General features: G+C 31.3%; 3 protein-coding genes across 3 annotated transcripts; 2 read left to right on the top strand and 1 right to left on the bottom strand.

The window, feature by feature from the left end:
- Positions 1-679: 679 nt before the first annotated feature.
- On the bottom strand, positions 680-4,271 carry LOC119610088. The gene is made up of 5 exons (XM_037965188.1): positions 3,419-4,271; positions 3,314-3,342; positions 2,822-2,954; positions 2,568-2,751; positions 680-1,435 (listed from the first exon to the last, which is right to left on the bottom strand). Exons 1-5 carry the CDS (start codon positions 4,097-4,099, stop codon positions 816-818), a joined length of 1,647 nt encoding a protein of 548 aa, XP_037821116.1. The 5' UTR covers positions 4,100-4,271; the 3' UTR covers positions 680-815.
- Positions 4,272-4,632: 361 nt separating this feature from the next.
- Positions 4,633-9,187, top strand: LOC119610091. Its single transcript, XM_037965191.1, has 4 exons — positions 4,633-5,590; positions 7,321-7,553; positions 7,616-7,926; positions 7,984-9,187. Exons 1-4 carry the CDS (start codon positions 4,742-4,744, stop codon positions 8,892-8,894), a joined length of 2,304 nt encoding a protein of 767 aa, XP_037821119.1. The 5' UTR covers positions 4,633-4,741; the 3' UTR covers positions 8,895-9,187.
- Positions 9,188-12,098: 2,911 nt separating this feature from the next.
- Positions 12,099-19,022, top strand: LOC119610090. Its single transcript, XM_037965190.1, has 9 exons — positions 12,099-13,495; positions 14,402-14,640; positions 14,711-14,934; positions 15,001-15,314; positions 15,403-15,775; positions 15,848-16,016; positions 17,426-17,619; positions 17,692-18,154; positions 18,213-19,022. Exons 1-9 carry the CDS (start codon positions 12,406-12,408, stop codon positions 18,732-18,734), a joined length of 3,588 nt encoding a protein of 1,195 aa, XP_037821118.1. The 5' UTR covers positions 12,099-12,405; the 3' UTR covers positions 18,735-19,022.
- The last annotated feature ends 2,103 nt before the right edge of the window (positions 19,023-21,125 follow it).

Here is a 21,125-nt window from a genome sequence, read left to right as displayed (position 1 = left end):
CTATAGTCTGGACTATAGACTGACTATATTCTGGACTATAGACTAACTTTAGTCTCGACTATCGACTGACTGTAATCTGGACTATAGACTAACTACAGCAGACTATCGACTATTTTTGGTAAAACATAGTTTTGTAGTGAAATAATCGAATTTATGGTAAACAAATTTTTTGGTGCAAAATCTAATGAAGAAGAATGGAATTTTTAGTGAAATAAATATATTTTTTTGTGGAAAATCAAATCTTGTTGAAACATCGATTGTTTTGTGAAAAATCAAATTTTACGGTAGAATAACAATGAACGAAAAATCTAATTTAATAATAATTTTTGCAGTATAAAAGAAAAACAAATCATGATTAGTAAACGTTGTAATTATTTTTATTGATAGATCAAAAAGTACCAATGGAATACATAATAAAGTAAGATAACTGTAATAACTCGATAAAAAAAGTGAAACCTAATAATCAGTTAATGTCTTTTGAATAGCAAAAAAAAAAAGGATAAAATAAAAAATAATTATAACAAAAAAAAGTTATTTCTTCATACATATTTTGATGTAAAATTGAACTTAATAACTATAAAATAAGCTGGATTTTAACAATATAAAAACAAACATACAAACCACACAATTATTAAATAATAAAAAAGTCATAATAAACATAATAAAAAGGAAAATCAAACCGTTTCCATTGTTGAGTGAAAAAAAAAAACATAAAATAAATAAATAATTCTGTTTCATTTCTAAAGAGGAAAACTAAAAGTGAATTTCGTTCTTTCAATATTTTTCCATTTTCTTTTGTGTTATTGGTCTTCTTCTCAGTTATAAATTGTTTGTTGATATGATTGACCAGCAATCCAAATGGGATTCGAATTAACACGTTGTTGAGGATGGTAACATTCCCTTAGTTCCACACCAATTATGTCGACATAACGTAATGTATATTTAATGCCATAACTGCCATGTTGTGATTTTAAAGTAAAACAAGGACATTTCTTAACACTCTGAAGCTGTGTATGTTGCTGCTGCTGCATTTGATGTTCTCCTTGTTGCTGCATGCTCTGTAGCATTATACCTTCAACATTTTTATCAAAATTCTTAAAATTTAATAACTCATTTGGCTGCTTTGCTTGTGATAATGGCATCATTAATAATAGTGTTATTTCCATATCATTGAAATTATTATTTAATTTTGTATTATTACGAAATTTTGGTAAAACGGCACAGTATTGCGTTAAAGGATTATTTACATCCAAACAGAATGTTGCCACGGATTGATGTGTTAGAAAGGAACGTTTATAGAGTAAAAGTAATTTTTCGTGATTTTGTTGTCCCAATAATTGCATTGAAGCGGCAAGTTCAATTATGACATTTTTATATTGAAATTGATTTTGTATTTTTATTGATTTCAATTCATCATAATGTTTAAAGGTATAAACTAAAATATTGAGAGAGAAAAAAAAGGGGATAAAAAATAAACAAAAAAAATAAATAAAAGGGTCAATTTTGAAAAATAAATCAAAAAAAGGGGGTTAGTAGAAAAAAATGTTAGAAAAAAATGGGGACGTTAATTGATAAAATTATTATATCCTGATTTCCTTTATTCTGGACTATAGACTGACTGTTGTCTGGATTATAGACTGACTATAGTCTGGACTATATACTAACTATTCTCAATATTTTAGTTTAAATGCAATATCTATGAAATTAATAAAAACCAAAAAAAAAAAACAAAACCATTTTTTACATAATTTTTTAAACATGAATTTTCACTAAAACATCGATGTTCCTCTTAAAATTTTTATATTCACTAAAAATCTGTTTCATTAAAGAGAATTTGATTTTCCACAAAAAAAAAAAAAAAATTACTTCAAAAATATTTTAATTTTGAATCCAAGATTATAAGATTAGATAGTTTTCAATAAAAAAGTTTATTTTTGCTTAAAATTCAGTTTTTCACTAAAAAGGCCATTTTTATGAGAATCTAATTTTTCATAAAACTTTTTTAAAAATTTATTAGAAAAAACGAAAATATGGCAAGTGTTCGGACAATGTTCGGTCAAACAGTACTGCTTTTGTTTAAGAATCTAAACAAACCTATGGGCGACCCTTGTACACTACTATAATAATGGAAATATTATAATTTTATATAATACAAAACATTTTTCGTGTTAATATCTTTTATATAGTTTTAGATTTATAAAGTATTTGTAATTTTCAGTGATAATTAAGCCCCTTTCGTTCATAACAAAAAAACTCTTCAATGAAATTTGAAATCTAAAACGGGACTACTGATTTCGTTACGTTAACGTATCAAAAAACAAAATATTTTTAATATCAAATACCATAAAGTCCATAAAAATTAGATACATTAAATTTAATCATGAATGCTGTAATACGTCCTTTAGTTTTTGCAGAAATTCAAATTCTTAATAAATTGTATATTTTTCCGAATTGTATTTCATAGTACAATTATGCATAAATCGTGTTAATAGTGTTCACTGTACACTTTGTAGTCAATTCCTAATTTTTAATAAAAAAATTATAAAGAAAATTTTTGAAAAACTTACCCAACTCCGCTTTAGAATCATTTAGAACGCGAAATAAGGCATTTTGCTGCAATTCACCGCTACACTCCTCAATCATTTTAACAGCAATTTCACAAATTAACAAGTGAATGTCACATATTTTCGACACCACTATTTCAAATATAAAATAGGAATACTGACCGGTAAAACTATTTTTAATAAGGACCTAAAAATTATATTTAAAAAGAAATTTAGAGTTAAATTGAAAGAAAGATTGTATTTGATACTGGACTTACACCAGCGTATTGTAGTTGAAAAAGGCGAAAACTGGGTCCATATAAAACCACTGGTATGCATAAATTGTTGGCTAAACAGTAGAGACGTAATTTGGCACAATAATCATTGGGTTGATATAAGTGGGGATAGAGTCTAAAATTAGAAGTAAGAAATTTTGATTATTAAGTAAAACTTCTTTAATAATTGATAAACTAAACTATTGAAAACTTGTTTAGAAGCTTAATAACTTTACTCTAAGAAATTTGTTTATTGATTCTAAATAACTTTGCAATAGAAAAGTTCTTCAGATTCAAATTTTCTATCGAAAAGTTGTTCAAAATGAGATCAGCTTTTCAAACGAAAAGTTGTCCAAAAACTTATCAACTTTTCTATTGTAAACTTGTTCAGAATCTGATCCAACTTTTTTATTGAGGTAATTTTGAAAATTTCTAGGTTAGGTTTTACTTTTATCCTAATACTATATTAAAGGTATTCTTAGGAGTAAAACTCACCTGGAACGCATAGGGCTCTCATGACATTTCTTTAAGAAAAAAAAAAAATCAAAAGAAACAATATTTAAAACAATTTTTTTTACTAAAAATCCAATACAAACTTACCTTCAAACCAATAGCTACTTGCATTTCTTCTTTAGGTTTGGCCCATTGTATTTTCAGATCAGCACCCCACATGCCAATACGTCCAGTATTTAAACGCTTCTTGGCCGCCAAAGCCACCTCATGATCTTCAAATTCTATAAAGGCAAAACCACGATTTTCTTCATTCTCCCGTCCCACCATAAATTTATGATTTTTCAAGGCCGGATATGCAGTGCAACTTTGCATATTGGGAAAGCACAGTTTAAAACCATCTTCTAGGCATGATAACGGCAATTGTCGAGGTATGCCACTAACAAATAGGCGATTTTTGCCCTGAGAACGGAAGACACTCAAACGTTCGCCATTGACAAAGAGATATTTCAATAGTTCGAAAGCAGCCAGAGCATGCTTTTCGCTGCAGAAACGCACAAAGGCATAACCGCGAGTGGTATTGCCTGTATCCATCATTAGGCGGAACGCATACACAGGGCCAATGCGATGCAGCCATACAAGGAAGCCTAATTCATCCAATTGTGAGGGAATACGCGTCACATACAATTCACACACATGTGAAGGCCGTGGTCCCGTAAATTTGTGGGGAGGACCAAAAACTTTGCGTCCATTTTCTAAAATCACCGGCATGGCGGTGGCGTCATTGTAGGCAGCGGTGCCTTTGTAACAATCATGATAGTAGGAAAACATTGTTTTTGTTGTTAGCACTTAATATTTTTATTGAAATTCTAGTTATTTTTGTCCTTTTACACTTTATTTCACATTTTTTAATAAATTTTCCGGCACAAAACACTTTTACACTATTTCATTCATGAATTTTCTACGAAATAATTTTTAAAATGGTTTCTGACTGTCAACCATAATGAGCAACGGTACTTTTTGTCATTGTTTAACCGGGTGTGTCAAATATATAAAAGCTTTGTGCATAGTGGCAATCACAAAGGAATGATAACACCAAAGGTAAAGAAATAAGCAGGGTGTGCCATTCAACATAATAAAAATAACTGTTAAGAGTTTGAAGTCACATAAATTTATACGTTTTATAAAAATATAATAATTCAGAATATTTTACAACATTTTAAATTTAAATATTTTATACATTTTTTAAATTAAAAATAATTATAATTAAACTTAACTCTGGCAACTCTTTAGCACAAAATCTAAACCTGGCAATGCTTTATATAAGTTTAAAAAGAAAATTCCAGTAGATAATGGACAACACTGGTAAATTTCAACGGACTTTTTTCTGAGGCAGCAAAACTCAACAAGCTCGACTAAATTTGCTCAATTTACCAAATTAAATCCATAAAATATTAAAAAACTAACCAGAAAATGTCCACCAACAATTTTCCTCAACTAAATATCTATCCCCAAAATCAAATGGAGTATATACCTTCGCACCAAGTTATTCCTGATATTATTGCGCATGACAATGTGGCTCAAAATTATGAGCCTCCCCTATCAGAAGGTCAGTCGTCCTCAGGTATGTCTTGTTCTACTCCAAGCGTAGAATTAATGCAAATAAATGGACGCAAAGTCCTTGGACCACCCGAAGATTGGGTTGGTCCTCCTCCCTCCAGTGTCTGTGAATTATTTGTGCGCCGCATACCCAAAGACTTGAATGAAAACAAACTTCTAGCTCCCTTTTTACGTTTTGGTCAAATCTACGAATTTCGTTTACCTTTGGACTTTAATCAAGCTAATCGTGGTTATGCCTATGTTAAATACACCAACGAAGAAGATGCCTCCAGTGCCATGGAGGTCCTTAATCATTATTACGTTTTCCCCGGACGTAAACTGGAAATATTACATTCATACGAAAAGTGCCGTCTATTTGTAAGCAATATACCTAAACATTTGGAAGAATCAGAAATTGAGGAAAGTCTTCGTACGATATTTCCTACTATGCAACGGATTTATATACGTCCTTCATCGGCCACCAACTCAAATGATGGTAATTATAATGCTGGTGTTGATGGAGCAATGCAACAACAGCAGGCGGGAACTTCATCGGTGGGAGCTGGTTTAGGTAATCGGGGTCATGTTTTCGTACACTTTGCTACCCATATGCATGCTTTAGAAGCTAAGAAATGTATTACGCCCGGCTTGGTTCGCATGTGGGGACGTGATTTGAAGGTGGTTTGGGCTAATACCGAAAAAGATAGTGACATGTCAAAATCGGTAAGTTCTAAAGTATTTCTTTCATTTCAATATTCCCGAAATTGATCGGTTCCTGAACGACTTTTTACTACAAAAAGTGGTCATAATCCCAGATAAATTTTTTCTGATAAAAAGTTGTTTAGAATCTGAACAACTTTTTTACTAGAAAAGAAGTGGATCAGATCTGAACAACTTTTTTACTAGAATAGTTGATCAGATCTGAACAACTTCTTACTAGAAAAGTTGATCAGAATTTGAACAATTTTTTACTGGAAAAGTTGATCGGAATCTGAACAACTTTTTACTGGAAAAGTTGATCGGAATCTGAACAACTTTTTACTAGAAAAGTTGATCAGATTCTGAACAACTTTTTACTAGAAAAGTTGAACAGAATCTGAACAACTTTTTACTAGAAAAGTTGATCAGAATCTGAACAACTTTTTACTAGAAAAGTTGATCAGAATCTGAACAACTTTTTACTAGAAAAGTTGATCAGAATCTGAACAACTTTTTACTAGAAAAGTTGATCAGAATCTGAACAACTTTTTACTAGAAAAGTTGATCAGAATCTGAACAACTTTTTACTAGAAAAGTTGATCAGAATCTGAACAACTTTTTACTAGAAAAGTTGATCAGAATCTGAACAACTTTTTACTAGAAAAGTTGATCAGAATCTGAACAACTTTTTACTAGAAAAGTTGATCAGAATCTGAACAACTTTTTACTAGAAAAGTTGATCAGAATCTGAACAACTTTTTACTAGAAAAGTTGATCAGAATCTGAACAACTTCTTACTAGAAAAGTTGATCAGAATCTGAACAACTTTTTACTAGAAAAGTTGATCAGAATCTGAACAACTTTTTACTAGAAAAGTTGATCAGAATCTGAACAACTTTTTACTAGAAAAGTTGATCAGAATCTGAACAACTTTTTACTGGAAAAGTTGATCAGAATCTGAACAACTTTTTACTAGAAAAGTTGATCAGAATCTGAACAACTTTTTACTAGAAAAGTTGATCAGAATCTGAACAACTTTTTACTAGAAAAGTTGATCAGAATCTGAACAACTTTTTACTAGAAAAGTTGATCAGAATCTGAACAACTTTTTACTAGAAAAGTTGATCAGAATCTGAACAACTTTTTACTAGAAAAGTTGATCAGAATCTGAACAACTTTTTACTAGAAAAGTTGATCAGAATCTGAACAACTTTTTACTAGAAAAGTTGATCAGAATCTGAACAACTTTTTACTAGAAAAGTTGATCAGAATCTGAACAACTTTTTACTAGAAAAGTTGATCAGAATCTGAACAACTTTTTACTAGAAAAGTTGATCAGAATCTGAACAACTTTTTACTAGAAAAGTTGATCAGAATCTGAACAACTTTTTACTAGAAAAGTTGATCAGAATCTGAACAACTTTTTACTAGAAAAGTTGATCAGAATCTGAACAACTTTTTACTAGAAAAGTTGATCAGAATCTGAACAACTTTTTACTAGAAAAGTTGATCAGAATCTGAACAACTTTTTACTAGAAAAGTTGATCAGAATCTGAACAACTTTTTACTAGAAAAGTTGATCAGAATCTGAACAACTTTTTACTAGAAAAGTTGATCAGAATATGAACACTTTTTACTAGAAAGTTGATCAGAATCTGAACAACTTTTTACTAGAAAAGTTGATCAGAATTTGAAAGTGAACATGTTTTCAATAGAAAACTACTTCAGAGAATTTTTTTACAATTTTCTTTTAGTCCAAAACCCTATTTGTACGAAATGTGGATCTAACTGTGAATAGTAGTGACATCATTGATTTGTTGGTAAAACATGTTCCACGTACGGCAATACGCAAAATTTCCAAAGTACGTACTACTGCCTTCTTCGATTTTACGTCCCGTGAAGCGGCCGAATATTGCCTAAAAGAATTACAAGGCATCATACTAAGAGGAAAACGATTGGACCTAGAATGGGCAAAGCCTTCAGAACAGTAAGTTTTGAAACAAAAATAACAACTACTTATGAATTAAATTAATTCCTTTTTTAACATAGACAATCTTTGCATCGCATGCGTAACAAAGATTTTGATGCTGTATTGAGATTAAAATGTATTGCGAATGGTTGGCATATTCCGGTCATAATTTTTGGTTGTTATTATGAACAGGAACGTGTGCAATATGGCATGGTAGTATTACGTGATTCCTTGGGAAATGTTCGTGCTACTTTCTGTATATTAAATTCCAATGAATTGGTGGACATACATTCACGCATGTGTGAAGTGGTGTGCGTTTTGATAGAATCTGTTGGTGGTTTTCCGAGTTATAATTATGTTTTTCAAGTCGAAAAAGATGTGGCACATTTGTGTAAGTTTTTGTTTTAGTTTGATAAAGAAATTTTGTTAATTTTTGTCTCTTCTTTAGTGGGCATGGTTTCTCTTAATTTACATAATGTGGAGTTTGTGGCAGCTTGTGGTGTACCCTCTGAATTGAATTTTGACTTGACTGAAATCTTGGATCTTAGTTGGGCTGCTATATCTTTAGCCCCCATTTCTGAGGAGACCCTTTTGAATGCCTATAAAGAAAGTTTTCTGACGCATAGCGATTGCACTTATTTGCAAAATTGGCCTTTAATACCGCATCGTATATTTGGAACCATTATGCCAAAATACCGCAATAAACCTCCCTTGAAGTACAATCTCAATGATACACAAATTGTAATGGCTTTATGTTTTAAAGCCACTGGCACCAATGTATCTCTACCCACACGCCCTTATATGCCTTTTGCCGTTTGCGCTTTTAAACAAATCTTTGAGGGTTTACGTTATGTTTCATTGCAGCTACTGCCAGTGGCTTTGACACAATCTCGTTCGGTGGTCAGCCACAATCTAAGTCATATACAATTTGGTGGTTGCAAATATTATCATCCGGCTCAGCGTATATTATCACCACCCCTATGGTTAACTGGTTGTTCTTATAACGAATCCATAAAACAGCCCGAGGTTTGTTTAAATACTACCATGGTCCAAACACCTGCAGCTACACAAGTACCCGATCAGCTGGCGAAATTTCAAAGTAATTATCATGCATCCGTACCAGCTGTAACCACAAATAATGTTGCTTGCCTAATGCAATATCATCAAGCACCGCAGCATTTACCACAACAACATCAGCAACAATACTTTGCTGTAACGTCTCAACACCAACAACAACAGCAAGTACAAACACAACCTTCCTATTTTACCAATATGCCAGCATCTATAGCTCCTTCCTTTACTTTGGCTCCTGGACAATTTATGTCCATTCCTCAAAATAATTTTGGTTTGTCTACTTAAAGATCACTTGATCGGTTTCGTAAATTTTAATATTTTTTTCTTTAATGTGCATGTATCTTATTATTGATGTTTTTATTGTTTTAATGTGTAGTTTATTAATTTTTTTATTATTGATTTTCTTTTAAAAATATTTTAGCATTTTAATAAGATTTCTGCATAACTTTGGAGTGAAGTTTTATGTTTTTTTAATATTATTGTTCTTTTACCACAAAATTTTAATATTTTTATGTAATATTTTAATTTGTTCCTTTTTTTTAAATCCAATAAATATTGGAATCGCTTGAAATGAATATAAAAAGCACAAATTAATGCAGTTGCCTTTTTCATTTTCAATAAATTATAAAAGATATATTTTGGACAAAAAAAGATAAAGATTTTAACGAGACAATATTCTAAACAACTTTTCTATAAAAAAGTTTATCTAATTTTGAACAACTTTTATAGTAAAATGTTGTTTAGATTCTGATCAACTTTTATAGTAAAAAGTTGTTCAGATTCTGATCAAAGTAGTTCAGATTCTGATCAACTTTTCTAGTAAAAAGTTGTTTAGATTCTGATCAACTTTTCTAGTAAAAAGTGGTTCAGATTCTGATCAACTCTTCTAGTAAAAAGTGGTTCAGATTCTGATCAACTTTTCTAGTAAAAAGTGGTTCAGATTCTGATCAACTCTTCTAGTAAAAAGTGGTTCAGATTCTGATCAACTTTTCTAGTAAAAATTGGTTCAGATTCAGATCAACTTTTCTAGTAAAAAGTGGTTCAGATTCTGATCAACTTTTCTAGTAAAAAGTGGTTCATATTCTGATCAACTTTTCTAGTAAAAAGTGGTTCAGATTCTGATCAACTTTTCTAGTAAAAAGTGGTTCAGATTCTGATCAACTTTTCTAGTAAAAAGTTGTTCAGATTCTGATCAACTTTTCTAGTAAAAAGTTGTTCAGATTCTGATCAACTTTTCTAGTAAAAAGTTGTTCAGATTCTGATCAACTTTTCTAGTAAAAAGTTGTTCAGATTCTGATCAACTTTTCTAGTAAAAAGTTGTTCAGATTCTGATCAACTTTTCTAGTAAAAAGTTGTTCAGATTCTGATCAACTTTTCTAGTAAAAAGTTGTTCAGATTCTGATCAACTTTTCTAGTAAAAAGTTGTTCAGATTCTGATCAACTTTTCTAGTAAAAAGTTGTTCCGACTCTGATCAACTTTTCTAGTAAAATGTTCAGATTCTAGAAACAAGTTGATCGAATTCTGAATAACTTTTCTAGCAAAAAGTTTATCAGATTCTAAACAACTTTTTTTATTTTTCAGATTCTGATCAACTTTTCTAGTAAAAAGTTGTTCCGACTCTGATCAACTTTTCTAGTAAAAAGTGGTTCAGATTCTGATCAACTTTTCTAGTAAAAAGTTATTCAGATTCTGATCAACTTTTCTAGTAAAAAGTTGTTCAGATTCTGATCAACTTTTCTAGTAAAAAGTGGTTCAGATTCTGATCAACTTTTCTAGTAAAAAGTTGTTCAGATTCTGATCAACTTTTCTAGTAAAAAGTTGTTCAGATTCTGATCAACTTTTCTAGTAAAAAGTTGTTCAGATTCTGATCAACTTTTCTAGTAAAAAGTTGTTCAGATTCTGATCAACTTTTCTAGTAAAAAGTTGTTCAGATTCTGATCAACTTTTCTAGTAAAAAGTTGTTCAGATTCTGATCAACTTTTCTAGTAAAAAGTTGTTCAGATTCTGATCAACTTTTCTAGTAAAAAGTTGTTCAGATTCTGATCAACTTTTCTAGTAAAAAGTTGTTCAGATTCTGATCAACTTTTCTAGTAAAAAGTTGTTCAGATTCTGATCAACTTTTCTAGTAAAATGTTCAGATTCTAGAAACAAGTTGATCGAATTCTGAATAACTTTTCTAGCAAAAAGTTTATCAGATTCTAAACAACTTTTTTATTTTTCAGATTCTGATCAACTTTTCTAGTAAAAAATTGTTCAGATTCTGATCAACTTTTCTAGTAAAAAGTTGTTCAGATTCTGATCAACTTTTCTAGTAAAAAGTTGTTCAGATTCTGATCAACTTTTCTAGTAAAAAGTTGTTCAGATTCTGATCAACTTTTCTAGTAAAAAGTTGTTCCGACTCTGATCAACTTTTCTAGTAAAAAGTGGTTCAGATTCTGATCAACTTTTCTAGTAAAAAGTTATTCAGATTCTGATCAACTTTTCTAGTAAAAAGTTGTTCAGATTCTGATCAACTTTTCTAGTAAAAAGTTCTTCAGATTCTGATCAACTTTTCTAGTAAAAAGTCTAGTAAAAAGTGGTTCAGATTCTGATCAACTTTTCTAGTAAAAAGTGGTTCAGATTCTGATCAACTTTTCTAGTAAAAAGTGGTTCAGATTCTGATCAACTTTTCTATTAAAGAGTTGTTCAGATTCTTATCAACTTTTCTAGTAAAAAGTTGTTCAGATTCTTATCAACTTTTCTAGTAAAAAGTTGTTCAGATTCTTATCAACTTTTCTAGTAAAAAGTTGTTCAGATTCTAATCAACTTTTCAAATAAAAAGTTGTTCAGATTCTGATCAACTTTTCTAGTAAAAAGTTGTTCAGATTCTGATCAACTTTTCTAGTAAAAAGTTGTTCAGATTCTGATCAACTTTTCTAGTAAAAAGTTGTTCAGATTCTGATCAACTTTTCTAGTAAAAAGTTGTTCAGATTCTGATCAACTTTTCTAGTAAAAAAGTGTTCAGATTCTGATCAACTTTTCTAGTAAAAAGTTCATATTCTAGTAAAATGTTCAGATTCTAGAAAAAAGTTGATCGGATTCTGAATAACTTTTCTAGTAAAAAGTTTATCAGATTCTAAACAACTTTTTTACTTTCAGATTCTGATCAACTTTTCTAGAAAAAAATTGTTCAGATTCTGATCAACTTTTCTAGTAAAAAATTGTTCAGATTCTGATCAACTTTTCTAGTAAAAAGTTCATATTCCAGGAAAAAGTTGATCGGATTCTGAATAACTTTTCAAGTATAAAGTTTATCAGATTCTAAACAACTTTTTTACTAGAAGACACTACCCATCTTCGCACACTCACAACTTGACAGTCAAGCAGATATTTTTCGAAATTTCAAAATGCATTTTGTAGACACACAAAACTTTTGACAAGATTTTGACAGAAACATTTGTGCAATATTTTGGCACAACTTGTGCGAATATTAGACAGTGTAATTTTTAGTTACAGCGATAATTTCGAACCGAACGGATATCAAGAAAATACAAATTCAAATACACAAGACACAAACACTCACACATATTTTTTTTGTATACGCGAAAAAAGTGCATATTTTTAGAATTTTTTTGCCTAAAAAGAATTTTTATATGAATTTTATTTTTCAAAATTATGAGGAATTCAGTGCAAATTTTTATATAATTTTAATAAAACTTAAAAAAAGTAAAAGCGAATATTATTAAATTACAATAATTAAAGTAATTAATTAAAAAAAAATCGACAAATGAAAGTGAATTAATAGAGTGGTGAAAAATGCCCAGGGGATCACAGAAATATAGCAAGAGTTTATTATTTATATTGCTGTTGATATTTCTAGCATTTTTGCCACCTTCTCAAGAACTCTCGTTTGGTTGGGGTGGTGGTGGAGATGATAGTAAGGTCAAGGATGTGTCTGCGGATGCCTCAGCCAATCTGCGAAAGATCAGCAAGAAACATACTCTACAAAAGAAATTCAAATTTCATAAAATAGAACGTGTTGAAGTGGAGGATGAAGAGGCGGAAGATGGTGATGTGGAGGATGTAAATGATGACACTAATGAGAATCTAGCAGGAGAAGAGATCGATGACAATGCCACCAACGAAAGGGCTGACGATCAAAACGGTGATGAAGACGACGAAGAGGAGAATGATTCACAACGTGATCGTGCTGCCTCGCTGAATAGTGAAAACAACGATGACGAAGAGGAAGAATTTCAATTTAAAAGGGCTCGCAAAGCAGAGAAAAAAATAACAAGTACTAGACTCTCTGAGGAAAAGACAAGCAAAGAGTCTTCTACATCATTTTTTGGTAACATTTTTGGCGGACTCTTCGGTGGTGGTGGTAGTAGTGATGAGGCAGGTGAAAATGTTAAAAGTAAAAAAAGTTCCAAAGAAAGTCGAGAACATTCTGAGTCCAAAGAGGAAACTACTAAATCGAATGGCATTATTGATTGGATAATGTGGTTGGGAGAAAGAACTGGCCGCTTAAGGGCAACTCCTACTGAATCCGAAGAAGAAAATGTTTCTGCGGCTGAGAGTAGCGGTGAAAATTGGCTTGACTATTTCAATCGTTGGCCCTTTAATAGTCTTTTTCCCATAGGAAAACCACCTAAACCGATTAGTATGCCAAAATCTTCTGCAACTAAATCGTCGAAAAAACGTTCCGATACTAGTGCTGGTGGTGGCAGTGCTGGTGATGATGGCAGTTTAGAAGAGGCTATGAGCCAAGAAAGTTTTGATACTCTCCTACGTTCGCTGCCGAATTTTGTCATGAAACCTTCTGAAGTTTCAGAGACAGAGTGCCGCCAGCAATTGCAAATATTTCAAAGACAATTGAGAGGCCACAAAGTGTGGACATTACAAAGTAAGTTACATGAATGATTAAAAGTTTAACCGAGTTTTTACTGAAAAAAGTTGATCTGATTTTGAGCAAATTTTTACTAAAAATGTTGATCTGACTCTGAGCAACTTTTTACTACAAAACTTGTTGAGATTGTGAGCAACTTTTTACTACAAAAGTTGTTCAGATTGTGAGCAACTTTTAGTTAGAAAAGTTGTTCAGATTGTGAGCAACATTTTACTAGAAAAGTTGTTCAGATTGTGAGCAAGTTTTTACTAGAAAAGTTGTTCAGATTGTGAGCAACTTTTTACTAGAAAAGTTGTTCAGATTGTGAGCAACTTTTTACTAGAAAAGTTGTTCAGATTGTGAGCAACTTTTTACTAGAAAAGTTGTTCAGATTGTCAGCAACTTTTTACTAGAAAAGTTGTTCAGATTGTGAGCAACTTTTTACTAGAAAAGTTGTTCAGATTGTGAGCAAATTTTTACTAGAAATGTTGTTCAGATTGTGAGCAACTTTTTACTAGAAATGTTGTTCAAATTATGGGTAACTTTTTTAATAGAAATGTTGATCAGACTCTCAGCAACTTTTTAATATAAAAATTGATCAGACTCACAGCAACTTTACTAGAAACAGATCAAACCTTTTTTTGGAAAAAGGTTGATAAGACTTTGAGCAACTTTTTACTTGAAAAGTTTTGCTAGAAAAGTTGTTCAGACTCTGATCAACCGTTTGCTAGAAAAGTTGTTCAGACTCTAAGCAACTTTTGACTAGAAATGTTCAGACTCGCAACTTGTTACAAGAAAAGTTGTCAACTCTTTACTAAAGAAGTTGATTGGATTCTAATCACTTCTTTATTAGAAAATAAGTTCAAAATCTGATCAGTTTTTTACTTGAACAACTTTTTACGAAAAATGTTCTATATAATTTAGTGTTGGACTCTACTGGTAAGGTTGGCACTGGCTTATTGCGAGGCAACATTAATCAATTTGGTGACTTTGGTGTGTGTACTGGTATTAAAACGATAGTGAAAGTAAGTGCTTCCCAACAGGTCCGTATACGAGGCAAATATTGTTTGGCTCATATTGAAACACAAGCGGGCATAGCAGAACTTAAAGTACCCGTACACATGATGCATGGAAGGGGATTATTTAATAGTCATTTGGGAAATGTGAGTTAAAATACATTAAAATTGAAGATAAATTATCTTAATTAAATATTTCTTAATAAATTTATTACAGCCTAGTCATTTTATACCCCGCTATGGTGTAGCTAATTGGGGTGTTTGTGTACCCAGTGGCTGTTCCGGTCAAGTGGTTCAAGATATGCTGCAGTCCAGTCTACAAGCGTATAACTCGTCGGGCATAGAATTTCATGTCGAAGTCAATGATAACGATTGTTATGTGAAACATAGTAAAAAGTTTATAAAACTAATGAAGAAAGATAAAAAGTTTTGCGCTACCTTGTAAGTTGCATTTTGAAAATAAGTTTAATTTTAACGGATTTTAGAAAAAACTATATTCTTTTACAGTTTATATATATCGGGTTTGATTTTATTGGCTATAGCTAGTTTAATGTGGGAACATTGGGGTTTAATAAAACCAATTTTGGACAAAATTGTAAAAATTATGAAAAATTTAATAGAAACAATTAAGAAAAAACTAGAAAAGAAGACGGAAGAAGCAGCAGCAGAAACAGCTGAAGGAAAAGAGGAGAGAAAAGAAGAAACCGAAGCTGAACAAGAAGCAGAAGTAGAATCGGAAGAAACTACAGCAGCTGAAAACCCAGAAGCAGAAGAATCCCCGAAAGAAAATGAAACAGAAGAATGTGCAGAAGATTCAACAGGTGGTCTTAAACAAAAAAAAAATAACAAATTATTAATAATAAACTTTTGTTTATATATTTGCATTGTATTTATTTGATCTACTTGCAGAAAATCTATCTCTTAATCAATTGGCTTTAGAAATTTTCAAATCGTTTTCTCCCCAACGCACCTTTAGCATCTTATTATCACCCGACACTTATGATGTACAATTTCCTGTCTTTCACGTGCTTAAAATTGCCGCCACTTTTATGTTGTATTTGTGTTTGAAATTCTTAATGATTGGCCATATGCCAATAATAAATCGTGATCAACTCGTGCGTACACTAGACCATCCCTTGAGTGTTTTGATTCGTTCACCCATGATTTATGCTGACATTTTGCTATTAATAAGTGGATTCTTGTCGGCCTATCAGCTGTCTGAGGAAATGGAACAAAAATCTTATATACATTTGTTAAAACGTTTGGGTTCGAAACTTAGTCGGTGGGTATTACTGATGTAATACGTAAAATAGGTTGCCTAATTAAACATTTTTATTTTGGGAATTATTTGCAGATATCTACCTACAGTTTATTTATTAATTTGCTTTCAAACTTGGATTTTACCTTATTTGAATTCGGGTCCTTTGTGGACCAATATTGTGGGACAAAATTCACGTTTATGTGACGATCAGTGGTGGCGTAATTTATTGAGTTTACAGAATGCCATCGATTTTGAAGAGACGGTAAGTATTTAGATAACAAATTTTTATTAGAAATGATACTTTTTAGGCCAACTTTTTACTAGAAATGTTGATCATCAATCTGACCAACTTTTTGCTAGAAAAGTTGATCATCAATCTGATCAACTTTGTACTAGAAAAGATGATCAGATTGATTAATTGATTTTACTAGAAATGTTATTCACATTCTGACCAACTCTTTACTAGAAAGTTGTTCAGATTCTAACCCACTTTTTACTAGAAACGTCGTTTAGATTCTGGCCAACTTTTTACTAGAAAAGTTGTTCAGATTCTAACCCACTTTTTACTGGTAAAGTTGTTCAGATTCTGAACAACTTTTTACTAGAAAAGTTGTTCAGATTCTAACCAACTTTTTACTAGAAAAGTTGTTCAGATTTTAACCAACTTTTTACTAGAAAAGTTGTTTAGATTCTGACCAAGTTTTTACTAGAAAAGTCGTTTAGATTCTGGCCAACTTTTTACTAGAAAAGTTGTTCAGATTCTGACCAACCTTTTACTAGAAAAGTTGTTCAGAATCTGACCAACCTTTTACTAGAAAAGTTCTTCAGAATCTGACCAACCTTTTACTAGAAAAGTTGTTCAGAATCTGACCAACTTTTTACTAGAAAAGTTGTTCAGAATCTGACCAACTTTTTACTAGAAAAGTTGTTCAGAATCTGACCAACTTTTTACTAGAAAAGTTGTTCAGAATCTGACCAACTTTTTACTAGAAAAGTTGTTCAGAATCTGACCAACTTTTTACTAGAAAAGTTGTTCAGAATCTGACCAACTTTTTACTAGAAAAGTTGTTCAGAATCTGACCAACTTTTTACTAGAAAAGTTGTTCAGAATCTGACCAACTTTTTACTAGAAAAGTTGTTCAGAATCTGACCAACTTTTTACTAGAAAAGTTGTTCAGAATCTGACCAACTTTTTACTAGAAAAGTTGTTCAGAATCTGACCAACTTTTTACTAGAAAAGTTGTTCAGAATCTGGCCAACTTTTTACTAGAAAAGTTGTTCAGAATCTGACCAAGTTTTTACTAGAAAAGTTGTTCAGAATCACCAACTTTTTACTAGAAAAGTTGTTCAGAATCTGACCAACTTTTTACTAGAAAAGTTGTTCAGAATCTGACCAACTTTTTACTGGAAAAGTTGTTCAGAATCTGACCAACTTTTTACTAGAAAAGTTGTTCAGATTCTGGCCAACTTTTTACTAGAAAAGTGGTTTTGATTCTGACCAAATTTTTACTAGAAAAGTTGTTCAGAATCAGACCAACTTTTTACTAAAAACGTTGTTCAGATTCTGGCCAACTTTTTACTAGAAAAGTTGTTCAGATTCTGACCAATTTTTGTTCGAAGAAATTTTTAATGAATAAGAATTGGATCACAAAATTTCTCTTGTATTTAAAGTGCTCACCCTCCACCATACAACTGGCCTTAGAGGTACAACTCTATATTTTGGGACCTCTCATAGTATGGTTGTTTTACACCGACTCTGATGCTGGTTTCTTTGTATATGGAGCATTACATGCTATGTCTGTGGCCGCAAGATTTTCACGAACTAATAAAGAACATTTATCCATGACATTATTTCATGGCATAAAGTAAGTTAAATTGTAATTATAATTAAACAATAAACTAATGAAGTTTGTATTTAACAATAACTCCTCTTGTAGTGTCAGCAAATTTTATCGCACTGCCAATATATTGTATTCATCGCCCATTAGTCGTGCTACCACTTATCTTTTGGGCATAGGTGCTGGCATTTTTCAACGAACCAATCAAGGTGTTATTGATCTGACACCAGAGATGATACCATTTGGTTGGATTTTAGCTTGTCTTGGTATTTCGTGGTGTTTGTGGTCACCATCAGCGGGAATGCGTACAGATTTCATTTACAATTCCTCAGATGCTGCCTCTTATGCTTCGTGGTGTCCTTTGGTATTTGGTCTGAGTTTATGTTGGTTTATTTTTATGTTTCCGAAAAGTGAAAATTCCATTATAAGATTTTTACTATCATCGAGACCAATATTGGTTATATCACGTTTAGTGTTTCCCATGCAATTGGTAATGTATATAGTGGTTTTATATAATACGGCTGGAATTAAGGAATCGGATAAGTTTCATATTAGTAATTTGGTGGGTATTCTGACATGATGTTTTTATAATAAACTGATTTTTTTCTCTTTTTCTGCAGATCAATGTACAGGAAATATTTCAAATATTTGTGGGCACCATTATAGTTTCATTCCTTATCGATATACCTTCACAAAATATACGTCGTTTGCTGGTTAATCGCATTTTTATAGAACGCTCTCACCATGATTCCGAAGAAATGGAACCCATTTCGGGTGCTGATCCCTCAGAGGCCTCCGAAGAACCCAGTGAACATGTTACAAGTGACACTCCTGAACCACCCGACACCATTTGGGGTTCAGATCCTGAGGAGGAAGAACATAAATATTTGCTAAGACGACGCAGTTCTTTAGAAATGCCGGCAAAAGAAACAAATACAACCATTAAAGAGGAGGAAGAAGTAGAAGTGGAAGAAGTAGAGGTGGGGGAAGATGAGGAAGAAGAAGAAATTAGCGAGGCCGAAGAAGTAAAAAAGCGTCCTGAAACGCCTCCACCACCAACACCTCCTCCAGTAGAGAAAAAACCGACTGAAGAGGATTCTCTACCCTATAGACGTCGTCGAAGACCTTTATCGGATGATTAAGTTTTTTTTTTTTTTTGGTTACCCTTTTCCCCCTGCCATTAACGAAAAGTAAAAGACATCCCCTTTATATGGACTGACCTTTCTTTCCTGTACTAATACGAACAAAATTTATACTAACCTCCAGGTAAATATATGTTTCTTTCATTCCTTTTTTGTGGCTATATATACATATATTTCAGATGATTCTGTATGATTTAAATTTAGAGGATATTAAATAAATAAATCGTTTTTAAATAATCAAAATTCATATAAAAATGTTGGTAACAGATTATTATTATTATTATTTCGACAAAATGTGGTTAATCTTGAACTATCAAATATTTGGCGAAAAAACTCTTATTTAGTTTGATTTTTCAACATATATTTAATTTTTTTTTAATTATTCTTTTATTTTACAAAAATTTACACATTTCAACAAGAAACCTTACAAATATTTACGTTTTAAATCAAAATTTGTTCAGTTTCGTTCCAAAAACCTTACTTAAAAATAAATCGCGTAGAATTATAATTATATACATAATGTTTAAAAATTAATAGATTACAAATAATGTTTGAAAAAAACTCCTTAAAAATTAAGCAGATTTCAGCCCCATTTGTTTTCCGAACTCATTCTATAAAACGCTTATTTAAAATTAAACTTATTACTATTTTTTGACATGTTTCGATTCTGCTTAAGTTAAATAATAAGTGATGAGTGCAAAATGTAAACAATGAAAAATTTGATCAAATTCCGATCAACTGTAAGGATGAGATAGTGAAGTACTTTTGTGTAGAAAACTTTTTCAGATTCTGATAAATTTTTTTAGACAATTTGTTCAGAAACAAAAAATGTATTCTTTGGAAAAGTTAATCTAATTTTTAAGAATAGAAAAGTATGCTCAGTTTCTGAAGAACTTTTCAACAGAAAAAATTGCTCAAATTCTGAATAATTGCAAATGGATAAAGATTTTGTCAATAGGAAACATTGTTCAGTTTAATATTTAATTGTTCAGATTCTCTGGCCATTTTTTTTACTAGAAAAGTTCTTCAGACTCTGAGAGAAAAGTTGATCAAGACACTGAGTAACTTTTTACCAGAAATATTGATCCAACTCTGAGCATCTTTTTTCTACAAAAGATGATAATTCCCTGAGCAACTTTTTCAGATTCTGATAAATTTTTTTTAGACAATTTGTTCAGAAACAAAAAATGTATTCTTTGGAAAAGTTAATCTAATTTTTAAGAATAGAAAATTCTGAATAATTGCAAATGGATAAAGATTTTATCAATAGGAAACACTGTTCAGTTAAATATTTAATTGTTCAGATTCTCTGGTCATTTTTTTACTAGAAAAGTTCTTCAGTCTCTAAGAGCAACTTTTACTGTAAAAGTTGATCAAGACATAGAGTAACTTTTTACTAGAGATATTGATCCGACTCTGAGCAACTTTTTATTACAAAAGATGATAATTCACTAAGCAACTTTTTACTAGAAGTGTTGATAGGACTCTGATCAACTTTTTACTAGAAATGTTAATCCGACTCTGAGCAACTTTTTTCTAGAAATGTTGATTCGACTCTATGCAACTTGCTAGTAAAAAAGTTGATCAGACATTGTACCACTTTTTACTAGAAAAGCTGGTCAAACACTGATCAACTATTTACTAGAAAAGTTGTGGTCTAGTCTGGTAGACCGGAGGTGGTGGGTTCGATTCCCACCTGAGGCACTGGTTAAGGAGCCTAGGTGTATTTCTTCAGATTTGATGCATGTACATATATACATCCTCCTTTCAAACTAACGAACTAACTACTAGAAAAGTTGATCAGAATCTGAATGACTTTTTACTAGAAAAGTTGTTCAGACAATGAGCAACTTTTACTAGAATAAATGATCAGATACTGAGCAACTTTTTACTAGAAAAGTTGATAGGATACCGAACAATTTTTTGCTAGAATAGTTGATCAGATACTGAGCAACTTTTTACTAGCCAAGTTAATCAGACACTGGGCAACTTTTTTCTAGAAAAGATAAGCAGACTCTTAGAGCGGGTTTTTGAGATGGTAATCAAAAATGCCAATTAATAATCAGATTAGTTAATCTAAAAATAAATTTAATCTTATGTTAATCCCCTTTGATGTTTTTGAGTACAAGATTAAACTTCGCAGTGTTGCCATACAAAACAACAGAATACTTCACTGTTTGTTATCAAAACAATGCATATTTTATAAAAAAGAAGAAGACAATTGTAAATTTAATATGAAAATTAATGAAAACTTAAATTAAAAACAAAAAAAAATGTATTTTGAAGTGTCCATAATTTATACTAATCAATAAATAGAATATTTTAATGTTTATATTTATAAAAATTTTATTAATTTTTTTGCATCAGCTGTTTACACTTTTGCATTTCGTG

This window comes from Lucilia sericata, unplaced genomic scaffold (genome assembly GCF_015586225.1).
Source record: "Lucilia sericata isolate MDLA Ls3-8-SP2 unplaced genomic scaffold, ASM1558622v1 Contig001115F_arrow, whole genome shotgun sequence".
In the NCBI taxonomy this organism is placed as follows: Eukaryota; Metazoa; Arthropoda; class Insecta; order Diptera; family Calliphoridae; genus Lucilia; species Lucilia sericata.
Note: the sequence above shows the minus strand (reverse complement) of the source record. Positions and strands in the feature narration are given on the sequence as shown.

Coding starts and splice junctions, on each gene's coding strand:
- LOC119610088 (XM_037965188.1), bottom strand. CDS start 4,099: ATGTTTTCCTACTATCATGATTGTTACAAAGGCACCGCTGCCTACAAT. Junction 2,752..2,821: donor TTCAACTACAATACGCTGGT/GTAAGTCCAGTA, acceptor TATAATTTTTAG/GTCCTTATTAAAAATAGTTT. Junction 1,436..2,567: donor TGATTCTAAAGCGGAGTTGG/GTAAGTTTTTCA, acceptor TCAATATTTTAG/TTTATACCTTTAAACATTAT.
- LOC119610091 (XM_037965191.1), top strand. CDS start 4,742: ATGTCCACCAACAATTTTCCTCAACTAAATATCTATCCCCAAAATCAA. Junction 5,591..7,320: donor ATAGTGACATGTCAAAATCG/GTAAGTTCTAAA, acceptor ATTTTCTTTTAG/TCCAAAACCCTATTTGTACG. Junction 7,927..7,983: donor AAAAGATGTGGCACATTTGT/GTAAGTTTTTGT, acceptor TCTCTTCTTTAG/TGGGCATGGTTTCTCTTAAT.
- LOC119610090 (XM_037965190.1), top strand. CDS start 12,406: ATGCCCAGGGGATCACAGAAATATAGCAAGAGTTTATTATTTATATTG. Junction 15,776..15,847: donor TTGGGTTCGAAACTTAGTCG/GTGGGTATTACT, acceptor AATTATTTGCAG/ATATCTACCTACAGTTTATT. Junction 17,620..17,691: donor ACATTATTTCATGGCATAAA/GTAAGTTAAATT, acceptor CTCCTCTTGTAG/TGTCAGCAAATTTTATCGCA.